At 40.3% G+C, this 12,810-nt stretch overlaps 1 protein-coding gene across 10 annotated transcripts in view; it reads right to left on the reverse strand.

Moving 5' to 3' along the window:
• GNB1L (G protein subunit beta 1 like) overlaps positions 1-12,810 on the reverse strand; it is a 56,739-nt gene that overhangs the window by 2,854 nt on the left and 41,075 nt on the right. For 9 of the 10 annotated variants that reach the window (XM_050924190.1, XM_050924189.1, XM_050924187.1 and 6 more), the window contains 2 exons: positions 10,832-10,930; positions 4,198-4,413 (listed from right to left, as the gene is read on the reverse strand). In XM_050924190.1, the coding sequence (XP_050780147.1) occupies positions 4,198-4,413; positions 10,832-10,930 (315 nt within the window). The remainder of the gene's footprint in view (positions 1-4,197; positions 4,414-10,831; positions 10,931-12,810) is intronic. The other variant, XM_050924188.1, reaches the window with a different exon arrangement.

A 12,810-nucleotide genomic window follows, 5' to 3' on the forward strand; every position in this document is an offset into this window, starting at 1 on the left:
GGATTGAGCCCTTAGGGAGAAAAAAAGTGTTTCAGTTATGGAGGGGGTGTGAGAGTACACAGAAAACAGACATAAGCTGAGTATCAAACTAATAACTATTGTGTTATCACTTAGTGCCGATACTATCATTATTTCGACAGTGTCAATATATAAGAAAGCTAGTAGATTTCAGCACACACATTGAAAAGAGAAAAAGACTTTGGGAGTATACTCTTACCACAGTGTGCTATAATTTTTATGTATATATTATATATACATGCACACACAACTCCCATTTATACTAGGGGATAACATATAAATTCCTCCATAAACTGAAGTGAGAACACACTCTTCGGGAAGTAACTCTCTTGTAAAAAACAAAATAAAACAAACACAGAACTCAACATAATTCAATTTACAGTTCACATAAATTTGTTGGTGGTAGCTGTTTTCCTAAGGGGAAAGTTGTACTGAAGTGGTCTTCAAAGTATATACTTTTCCTCTGCAAAAAGCATTCCATGATACACAATTGGTGCATTACATACAGCATGAGGTCAATTAAAAATCATATTAGTTCCCTAACAAGTCCACTAATGTAGTTAAAAATCTAGATCAATCCCTTATTTAAATTATGAAAGTATATACACAATCAAGCTGAGGACACCCCAGCACCTTCCAGGATCAGATCCAAAACAAGTTCCAGCATTTGTAAACCTCTAATAATTATTCAAGAACTAGTTTGCTGTTTATTTTTTTAAGCAGCACTCCAATACCTAAATGATATAGAATAACGCAAATTCCTTAAGAGAATGGTTAATTCAAAACCTGGCATGTGCTTTCTGCATCCACCGTACAAAATAAGACAGGAGATGGAGATGTCCTGAAACAGAAAATGAAGAATAAGGGTGGTAGATCCAAATGGAAGGAATACTGGAGGCAAGAAAGCAAAATTGGAAGTGTTACTGAGGCCTGGTCTATGCTTAAGTTTTGGCAGCATATCTATGTTGAGTAGCAGTTTGAAAAAAACCTCACCACTAATTAACATGGTTTTGCCATCAAAAGCCCTAGTGTAGATGCAGTTATGCTGGCAAAAAGCCCTTTTGCTAGCATAGCTTTTTAGTTCAGGGAATTGATCTAAGCTATGCCGCCAGAACTCTTTTGTTGGTATAAGCGTCTTTCCACAGTGATCCTTTATCAGTATAGCTATACCGCTCTAGCTTTGAACCCTCTCTAGTACATCACAAGGATTAAGGCCAGATCTACACTAGAACTACTTTTATACTATACCAGCAAAGCACTTCTAGCTGCCTGCACTTTATACTCACAAAACTGCACTTCCGCCAGTATAGCTTATTTCAGCTCCCTGAGAGAAATAAACGCTTCCAGGAAAAATACCATTTTGCTGGTATAACTGTGTCTACACAAGAGGCTTTTGCTGGCACTGCTATGTCAGTCAGGGATCACACCTCCTCACATGCCTGACCAACATAACTATACCAGCAGAAGTCTGTATGGGAGACCTGGCTTAAGTAACACAGGTTGTGAACCGAGGCATAACCAAAGCTTAGTTCTGAGAACTGCAGTAATAATGTCAAAGAAATGGACAAGATCTGTCCAGAGAAGATAACTGGAATTACATGTCAACAGCAAGTTACGAGTTGACAGTGAAGACTGTAATGGTAACATTCCTTAGTTAAGGAATGGTAAGGAAGTAACAGTATCTGCTAGAGACCCACCAGAACAAGAGGAGAGCCAGGATAAAACTCCCGGACAAACACTCAGGGAATCAGTAACCTGATGCTGTGGTCAGGGGATTTGAGTGAGCCACCTTAAAAGCTCATGGGCCATGAATGTAATCAAAAAACACAGCAGCAAAGTTTCCAAAGTAGAAAACCATTTCATGATCCAGAAAGGAAAGAATCGAACCAAAGGAGATCTGGATTCTACACTTTCAGCCAATCATGGCCAAGGTTAGTCACATATCCTAACAACTCTGGCCTGAGTCTTTGACCTGCCACTTCCTTTTCACTCCGGAGAGACTTTTTTTTTTTTTTTTTTTTTTTTTTTTTTTAAATAATCCCCCTGTAAACATGTATTCCCTCAAGCCCTGCCCTTGTTCTGGGCCCTTGTTCTAGCCATCTAGCCAAGAAGGCAGCAGCAACACTGAGCTTTTAAAGCCTAAAGAGGCAAGAAAAACAAATTTTCTCATGGTTTACATTGTGGTTTGTTGAATCTTCCTTTTCATTATATAACAAGAACAAGGTGGAGTTTATGAGCAGTAAAGAGCTTTTGCAATTATTGAATGCCTCAGCTCTGCTTTGCTGATTAATCACTCGCAAAAGCTGTTTATTGCCTTCTGTATTCCTCTGCCACAAACATTATCCCTTAATTATACTATCTATCCAAATCAGAAGCCTCATAACCAATCCAGCCATTCACTGACACTGATGACTTCAGCAACTTATTGGTACCAGACAATACGCCAGCTTCCCTCCTGGGGATAAGCCCTGTAGTTAGCTTCATCGTCTTTTCACTGCCACACTGGAACACTGCCACATAAAACAGCAGAGCAGTGCCCTCATTGCATCATTATTTCTCCAAAGGCAGATAGCTATGCACCAAGTTTAGTTATTAAAACTTTTTAGAGTAAAAATAGTGTGCCACTGAGTGGCTTTCCAAATACTACCATTACCTCAGGTACCTGGAATGTCAGGAAAAATCCCCATCTGGTTTGTGTTATTAATGCAACAGTGGAAAAAAACTTAATCTGTGTCCTTGACTATTTCTAGCAGTCGTGTGGGAGACACATTTTATTTATTTTATTAGTGGATTCACACTATGCATGAAGTGAAAAATGTTATTTATGGCTTAATACTTTGCACTTAAATAGCACTTCATCCAAGGAAAACTACTGTCAGTTAAAGCTGCAGTAACCAACTATGCATCTACTGGGAATATAGATTTGGAACTACAGCCCATTAAAGGAAACAAACCTGAAATACCCTCAGGTGAACAACTTCAGAGTTTATTCACCCCTCACATCACACCTGTAGTCTCCCATTAAGCTTAATTCATAACACATAACTGAGAGGATATTGTGAGGGAAACATCCCTTTCTTTCCTACTTGATTTATCACAGACTAATGTCAATACAGAAAATCCAGTGTAAAATAGCTATATGGAATAAAAACAAATTACTCCTCCTCCTCCTCGGATGAAATTCACTTCTCCCTCTACAGTGTGTGCACACAAATCTGCAGGAAACCCAGGAGCTTGAATAGCAGCTGCTTCTTCTCCAGGAGGCAGTATAAATGTAGCTCCAGTAGCTGCTCCACCAAAGGATCCCTGCAGACTGCTTCCCACAGGAGTTGCAAAGGCCCCTCTCTATGACCCTTCCACTCATACGTTGTGAAGAGATCCTCAGGCAATGTAGAACGCCATGGGGCCCCCTTTACACTTTCATAAATTTTATCCACAATCATCGTTTGGCTACTTCTGTACTAGAATACCAAATCCTAGAATTTCTGCCACTCAACCCCTTGGCACTGAAACAACTTTTACTAATGATGTCCAGATTAAGCCACAGTCAATGCCATTCACCATCATTAGGCTCAACTGGTTTCTTAGGCCATATCCTACATAAGCGGAGTGTTCTAGTACCTAAACTGACATTAATAACTTGTTTTCATATCTTAGATTGAAATTTTCAAAAGTGCTTAAATCCCATTGATTTTCAGTATTAGTTGGGCAAGTAAATCACTTATTCTAACCATAATCTTTTATTTGTAACTGTCTTAAAATGTTTCTCTTTCCTAAGACAAAGGGAAAACTGTAAGCACTCAAGCAAAATCCTTAGGAAAACAACCCTTTATTTCGATTTTCAATAATTTCATTTATTAGGTGCTCTGAGTATTGGACAATAATGTAATGATAAAGAAATGTATAAAAAGAGTGACTTGCGGAATGGTAGGCCTATGTGCCAGTTGCTTAAACACAGCTTTGGTAAAACCATAAACACGTGAAAGTTTTAAAAAAAAACCCACTTTTCTTCAACTATAGCCTACCAGCACAGACAGCCTTCTCCTGCATTCTAACCAGTCTGTGATTAATTAGTCAGAGATCTGCAACAACTCCTCTTCATGACTAAATATTTTTTTAGTCTATCCAACTGTTAGTGCAAAGCGGGATAAATGACACAAAGGGGCCGATGATCCTGACCTTTAAATTCTGCTGCTCATCGAGGCTCCAGACGGTAAGCACCTCCTCAGATGAGCCCGAGACCCCCTTCGTCTTTTCAGAGTCAAAGTCAAGGCTCATCACTGGCTCCTGGTGGCAAGCAAGTCGGCTTAATATTTTTCCCCCTGATAAATTCCACAGAATCACTGATCCATCCTCGTAGCCAGCCAGAAGAAAAGGACATGAACCAAAGTCAGGCTGTTCAGAAACAACAAAAATTTTTACAAGAACTGTTATTTTTCACATCCCCCAGACACCCAAGCACCAAGAAAAGTAATGAAAAAAACCTAACATTGAAGTGAACAGTGTTAGAGCAGAGAGCTCCAGAAGACTGCCATTACAGGCAACCTCTGGTGCTCCATACATGTTAATTCAGAACAATTACTGTTAAATCATTTCTGAAGTGTCCATCATTGTAGCACACAATTACTTTCCTTCCTGAAAATATAAACAATTTTCCTCTTTATCATTTGATTCAACCATCACAACCCTCAAAATGTTATTATCTCATAGTGAGATAGTTCATGGCATAAGCTTACATGGGGCTCTTCAGTAAATATTTAGACATAGTAACCAAGTTATAACCAGGCTATCAGAACCAAATTCATTTTGTTCTCAGAAAGTTATTTCCGAATTTTTAAGATAGAATACCAAACTTACATTTTCAACATTTTACCAAGATGCATGCTCCATTTTCTCACAGAAGTGGGTTTTTATACCACTTTCCAATTTCACCTAATCTCTTAGATTACTTTTGTTCATTTATCCCACTAATTAGCTTCCACTTTCATCTTACCAAGGTGAAAACACCCATGAGTCCTGCATGCAGATAATTACTCCAAATGCATTGCACTGTTTAAGACTCAACAGCTAAACCTCTATTTGAAAACCTCTTTGTTAGTTACCAAAGAGTTAACCAAGGTCTGAATCCCACTGTAACCAATTGAGAGATATTTTGATTAATGATGTCACAGGCCAAAGGGCATGGCACCCTGGGCAGACACCTAATTTATTTAAGCCTCTGAAATAACTCAAAGAAGGGAACGTTACTGGATTACATGTCACACTTAAGGAAAATATTCATCATTGCACTAGCCAAAAGGCTAATGACCCTGTAATCGGTAACTGGTTATGTGAGCTAGGATGCAAATCCCTAATGAAAAGCAACTGAAAAACAAGCATGAGTAAATGCCAACTTTCATAGGAGAAAAGCTACCAGAATAGCTTGCTGATCCTATGTGCCTACTGTGTTTGGTGTTTGATTTTACAATAAAATTCAAAGAAGTTTCCAGAGAATGAATTATCACCTACCATTCTGTGTCACTATATGGGCTTTCTCTCAAATCACCAGAGACTCACCAGCATGACACAAATCTGTACTAGCCAATCTTCACCGTCTCTATTAATTTTCCAGATTACTCTCACACTAGTTATTAAAACATTCATTTTAGGAGTAGCTAAACAAACAAATAATGGGTGGTCCTGCTAATAAGAGCTCTCCTTGATAAGCAAAGGGAAAGAAAGTGGCCTTTCATTAATGCTTGCAGTTAGAACCCTGATCTTTTCTTCATAGCCCCGAGATATATGTTCTTTCAATCTAAGGAAGTGCTCAGTGTGGGAAGGAATCCTGAAGTAAATATCAGGGCTGGCAAAACCACAGAACTGGACTGAAAGTGGCCTGTAACAACAACAAGAAAACAAAGCAAAATCCCCCGCACCTATCTCTTCTGAAGGGGCAGCGCCCAGGCATGTGTGTGTGTGATCTCCTTAGCTGATCTTGGCTCTAAGTGAAGGCTGTGATCCTGTGGATGCCACAGCCTTTACATGACAGAGTCCTCTTTCTTCTGTAAAGGCAAGGCTTGGCTTGTTCTCTGGTTGGAACTGTCCACTATGAGATGCTTATACCATGAATGAACACCAGCACATGACTCTTCAAGAGCAATTCTCTCCAAGAAGTGGATAACTTTCGCTAGTCAATAAAGCAAGATATCCATGGGCCAGCTTGTCAGGTCCTTTGTCTTTTTCATAATTTAATGAGCAAATGTTTACAGGTGCTTATCACCCTGCAGTTCCCACTGAGAATACTAGGAACTTCTGGATGCTGAGCATTTTAGGAAAATCTGGCCCCAAATTTTTGGTTTTCTTCGTGAAAATAATGACTATGAACTGACGATAGCCAAAACTGGTCTCATTTAAAAATAAACAAAGTTTTGCATGAAGAGGAGAATGTTTGTACAGGGTAATACAAATTACATGAAGTTTCATATTTGAACAAATATACATGTTTGTGTATATACAAAGTTATGATACAGTTATTGAAATCAGCTGGATTTCTAGGTGTGATCCCTTATTTACAAAGCAGTAAATCACAATAACCTATTTGCTTCAGTAATGGGCCCCATTAAAGAAAAATCTTCAGCTCTCATCTTCTGGTTTCAGGGGAAATAAATTTTTTTTTTCATAAATAAGTCATATTTTTCCTCTTAAACAGAACATTTTGTTGTTTTTGCATTTGGATAATTGTCAAGGAAGGAGGAAAAGGTGATCTGCTGTCAACTCGGCAGGAATAATTGCTATTGTTTATATAAAGCCATAACTCTGCATTTCCAGTTTCTACATGTATTATTCTTGTTCAATTTTTTTTGTTTGTCCCATTACGCAAGATAGTGCCTTTCCCAGGGAGTGCAAAAAATAAATTTAAGGGAAGACATCCTCACTCTTGCAAATCCTACCACACCCAGTTAACAATGTCTGGAAGGTGTGAAGCACAACAGACAATCACTGTGTATCATTTGCATTTATGAATATGCTCCTTTGTGAGGGGAAAAATACTGGTCTCAATCATGGATAAATATTTATAAATACAGATTTAGTAAAATGAGACCTTAATTTTTACTCTGCCCTTGACATGATAAAATATGCTGATGCCTGCTCTTTAATTGCTTAGGAGAAGCCAGTGTCTCTTAAACAAGTCTATCCTAAGCCTCAATTTCCTCCCACTCTACAGCTCAGTTTCAAAAGCTGTTCCCAGTAGGGGTATTATTTCACTGATTCACAGAGCATTTTTGAACTAGTATGCAGGAGGATAGGATACATGGAATGGTGTTCATTTAGTCTATGCTTTTACTGCAGAGGCTCACAATGAGAAAACCCATCAGGATGCTTCTAATGAAAGCACGAAACTGAAGGAGAAGTATTTTCACTATAAAAAAAAATAATTATAAGAATTAGAGTTCCTTCCATCTCAGGACTTCCAATAGTGTTATAAACACAAATGAATTAAACCTACACTCTTATCAAACGCTGAGCTGAGCATTTATTAGACCTTTTAAATCACAGAAACATAGACTTTAAGGTCAGAAGGGACCATTATGATCATCTAGTCTGACCTCCTGCACAACGCAGGCCATAGAATCTCACCCACCCACCCGCTCCTGTATCAAACCTGTATCTGAGCCGTCAAAGTCCTCAAATCATGGTTTAAAGACTTCAAGGTGCAGAGAATCTTTCAGCAAGTGACCCGTGCCCCATGCTGCAGAGGAAGGCAAACCCCCCTCAGGTATTCTGCAATCTGCCCTGGAGGAAAATTCCTTCCAGACCCCAAATATGGCGATCAGCTAAACCCTGAGCATGTGGGCAAGACTCACCAGCCAGATACCCAGGAAAGAATTCTCTGTAGTAACTCAGATCCCACCCCATCTAACATTGTATCACAAACCATTGGGCATATTTACCACTAGTAGTCAAAGACGAATTAATTGCCAAAATTAGGCTATCCGATCATACCATTCCCTCCAAACATTTATCAAGCTTAGTCTTGAAGCCAGATATGTCTTTTGCCCCCACTACTCCCCTTGGAAGGCTGTTCCAGAACGTCACTCCTCTGATGGTTAGAAATCTTCATCTAATTTCAAGTCTAAACTTCTTGATAGCCAGTTTATATCCATTTGTTCTTGTGTCCACATTAGTATGGAACTTAAATAGTTCCTCTCCCTCCCTGGTATTTATTGCTCTGATATATTTATAGAGAGCAATCATATCTCCCCTCAGCCTTCTTTTGGTTATGCTAAACAAGCCAAGCTCTTTGAGTCTCCTTTCATAAGACACGTTTTCCATTCCTCAAATTATCCTAGTAGCCCCTCCCTGAACCTGTTCTAGTTTGAATTCATCCTTCTTAAACATGGGAGACCAGAACTGCACACAGTATTCCAGATTAGGTCTCACCAGTGCCTTGTATAACGGTACTAACACCTCCTTATCTCTACTGGAAATACTTTGCCTGATGCATCCCAAGACCGCATTAGCTTTTTTCACAGCCATATCACATTGGCGGCTCATAGTCATCCTGTGATCAACCAATATTCTGAGGTCCTTCTCCTCCTCTATTACTTCCAACTGATGCCTCCCCAGCTTGTAACAATAGTTCTTGTTATTAATCCCTAAATGCATGACCTTGCACTTTTCACTATTAGATTTCATCCTATTACTATTACTCCAGTTTACAAGGTCATCCAGATCTTCCTGTATGATATCCTGGTCCTTCTCTGTATTGGCAATACCTTCCAGCTTTGTGTCATCTGCAACCTTTATTAGCACATTCCCACTTTTTGTGCCAAGGTCAGCAATAAAAAGATTAAATAAGTTTGGTACCAAAACGGATTCCTGAGGAACTCCACTAATAATCCTTCTCCAGCCTAACAATTCACCTTTCAGTACGACCCGTTGTAGTCTCCCCTTTAGCCAGTTCCTTATCCACCTTTCAATTTTCATATTGATCCTCATCTTTTCCAATTTTGCTAATAATTCCCCATGTGGAACCATATCAAATGCCTTACTGAAATCGAGGTAAATTAGATCCACTGCGTTTCCTTTGTCTAAAAAATCTGTTACCTTCTCAAAGAAGGAGATCAGGTTGGTTTGGCATGATCTACCTTTTGTAAAACCGTGTTGTATTTTGTCCCAATTACCATTGACCTCAATGTCCTTGACTACTTTTTCCTTCAAAATTTTTTCCAAGACCTTGTATACTACAGATGTCAAACTGACAGGCCTGTAGTTGCCCGGATCACGTTGTTTTTCCCTTTCTTAAAGATAGGAACTGTGCTAGCAATTCTCCAGTCATATAGTACAACCCCTGAGTTTACAGATTCATTAAAAATTCTTGCTAATGAGCTTGCAATTTCATGTGCCAGTTCCTTTACTATTCTTGGATGAAAATTATCTGGGCCCTCCGATTTCATCCCACTAAGCTGTTTGATTTTGGCTTCTACCTCAGATGTGGTAATATCTACCTCCATATCCTCATTCCTATTTGTCATTCTGCCATTATCCCTAAGCTCCTCATTAGCCTCATTAAAGACTGAGGCAAAGTATTTGTTCAGATATTGGGCCATGCCTATATTATCCTTAACCTCCACTCCATCCTCAGTGTTTAGCGGTCCCACTTCTTTCTTTGTTTTCTTCTTATTTATATGGCTATAGAACCTTTTACTATTGGTTCTAATTCCCTTTGCAAGGTCCAACTCTACATGGCTTTTGGCCTTTCTATCTTTATCTCTACATGTTCTGACCTCAGTAAGGTAGCCTTCCTTGCTGATCACTCCCATCTTCCATTCCTTGTAGGCTTTCTGCTTTTTCTTAAATCTTATTTGGCTTAATAAAAATGCAGCTGTACTATTTTAATTTATTTCTGATTGTACATGAATCATTAAACCGCCATAGGTTAGATCTACGGGCCCGTATTCATTTGGCTGAGGTCCATAACGAAACTCCTTTTTTATTTCAAGGGAAGCAGGATGGGGCCCTAGCACACTAAAGCCCCATTCCCACATGTGCTTCATAAGGCATTTCCTTCCATGCAAGTCAATGGGAATTTTGAGTGTTGAGCAATGGTAGGACCTGATTGCAAGCATTTGATAATTTGTAAATAGTTTCCAGTGATGTAGCACTAACAAACACTGTGAGGGAATGTGGTCTAAGTGGTTAGAGTAGGGAACTGTGAATCAGGATTTCTATTCCCACTGCAGCCACAACTACACTGAGACTTAGGGCAAATCACAAACTTTCTTTTCCTCAGCTGGGCTACGATACCTACCTTATAATTACAAAGACTTTTAAAAATAATTGTTTTATTTCTATTTTTCATCCAACGTAAATACAAGGCATAAACATATGCCATGTCTAGAATAAAAAATGTTCAGTGAGCTATTTTCTTAGTGGATAAGTGCAACCTATCATTAAAATTGTTATCTATTTTTTAAACACCCCAATCACTTCTCATCACCCTTTTTTATAATGAGAGATCATATCAAAAGATTGGCTTCTGTACTTCGCTCATTTTCCTCTTGACTGATGCAAAAACATCGCTTCTATTCTAAGGTTGCAAAGCCTCCAGTAAGCATTTGCAAGTCATGTACCTTCCATTAAAGCTTGGATTACTCAGAAAATTACACTAAGGATGTTCACAAGTATCTGCCTCCCCAACCCCGCTCCCTTTATAGTATATTACTTGATTGTTTGACAATAAATCAAAACCTGAGTGAAGAATGATTTATGTGCTCCGTATAAAACGAAGCACAGGGAAACATTTCACAGTTAGCAGGCCTGGTTACCTTACCTGCCATAGCTTCAGACACATGGGCATGCCCGGTTTGGCATCCGCCTCTGGCTTCAAGGTACAGACTGACGTCTTGGATGGCAGCTCCAAAACCTGAACCTGACATTAGGTAAGCAAGTTTATTTGGTCAGGCTCCAGATTACAATTTTGCTGTACAAACATAACTCTTATAAAGTGATTAAGGCTGGGTGTAAGCTCTTTGATTTTTTTTAAATACACTCTCTAGGGGGGAATTTGGGAAGGAGTCTTAAATCTAAGCAGGATTTAAGTTGTTTTTGGAAGCCTGATAGCTATAGTATCCTTATCTAGATAGACACATTGTTTTATAAGAGAATGAAACAAAGTTGTTGGGACATAACACAACTTCCTCTTCCACTTTCTGCTATTTCCTCCTTATTTTGCAATCACCTCCAATACAACTGAACGTTAATGCACGCTGATTTTATTTTTAAAAATCTTCTTTTTTCTCCCCTTGTTTCCTCTTCCTTTATTTTTGTTGTTAAACATGTTTTTTAATACAAGTATCCACTAATGAATGTATCTCATCCTCATCCCTTCCATTACAGCTACACGACGGTCATGTATGGAGGTACAGCATCATACTGATTTCACATAGTTTTTTCCTCTGGCTGAGTCTACACTAGCAAAATTCAGATCCATAATTCTCCACTGGTGCAAGCTGTAGCACTAACACGACACAGGCATTTTTATTACCATATAACCTGACCCTATTTTGAATAGGGTCAAACATCACTGTGTTAAATACTTGTCCCTTGTCTATACAACAGCATCCACCATTGCTCGCAGTGCAGTTCCACTGCAGTGCTGTGGGAAAGGCAGAGCTGTAAAATTTGGGGAGTCCAGCTGTGCAATATGTCTTGGGATGCATGTTGGGGCAATAGAAAAGACAGTTATCATTTCCGGAACCGGTGTTCTTCGAGATGTGTTGCTCATGTCCATTCCATACTAGGCGTGTGTGCTTGTCATGTGCACCGATGCTGGAAGTTTTTCCCTTAGCATATCCATAGGGGACCGGCTCTGGCGCCCTCTGGAATGGTGCCCGCATGACGTGGTATAAGGGGCGCTGCCAGCTCCCCCCACCCTCAATTCCTTCTTGCTGGAAACTCCAACAGTGGGGAAGGAGGGCGGGTCATGGAATGGACATGAGCAACACATCTCGAAAAACCCCAGTTACGGAAAAGGTAACTGTTTTTTCTTCTTTGAGTGCTTGCTCATGTCAATTTCATATTAGGTGACTCTAAAGCAGTACCCCTGAGGTGGGTAGGAGAAGCCCCATGTTGGATGCGACCCTTTTCAAAAGTTCCTGGTGCGCTTTGGCGTCATCCTTAGGAACTGGGTGAGGAGGCTCCATGATAGCCTCATCTGGCAACGAGGATAATGCCAGTGCTGCAGGGACCTCTATTTCCCTTGGTAGTCCAGCAGCTTGCTCCCTTGGGTCCTCCTGGACCCGTGGGGTCTTGCCTCCCAAAGCCTCAAGCACTGGAGGGGGACGAGATACCGAGGCCACTGGCTTCTCTGAGGCTACCAACACCATCTGGGACGGTTGGGTGAACCTCCAAGGGTTCCATGAATACCATGTTGTTGGCCACAGCGCCTGGAGCTATAGGACAGGTGTTGGTGCTCATGATGTAGGTGGCACCGCAGGTACCTGGGCTTGTCTCACAGTCAGGGAGCTTCACTCCATGTTGCAGATATAAATGGAACAGTTGGTACTGGGTGACAAGGATCAGGTGGAGCAGTAGCTCTTGTCTGACCGGTGCTGGTCACTGCGTCCCAAATCCGAACTGTCTGAACGAGATGGTCATCTTGGTCAGGATCTTGGGGACCAACAGCGTTCAGTGGATCTGCATCGGAGATCCGGCGAGCCACGCCTCATGCTACTCGACCGGTATCAGGACGTAGAACAGGAGCGGGAGCTAATACAGGCTGGTTTCTGGGAGGATCTTCCTGAATAGGGT

The sequence above is a fragment of the Gopherus flavomarginatus genome, chromosome 15 (genome assembly GCF_025201925.1).
Source record: "Gopherus flavomarginatus isolate rGopFla2 chromosome 15, rGopFla2.mat.asm, whole genome shotgun sequence".
Lineage (NCBI taxonomy): Eukaryota > Metazoa > Chordata > Testudines > Testudinidae > Gopherus > Gopherus flavomarginatus.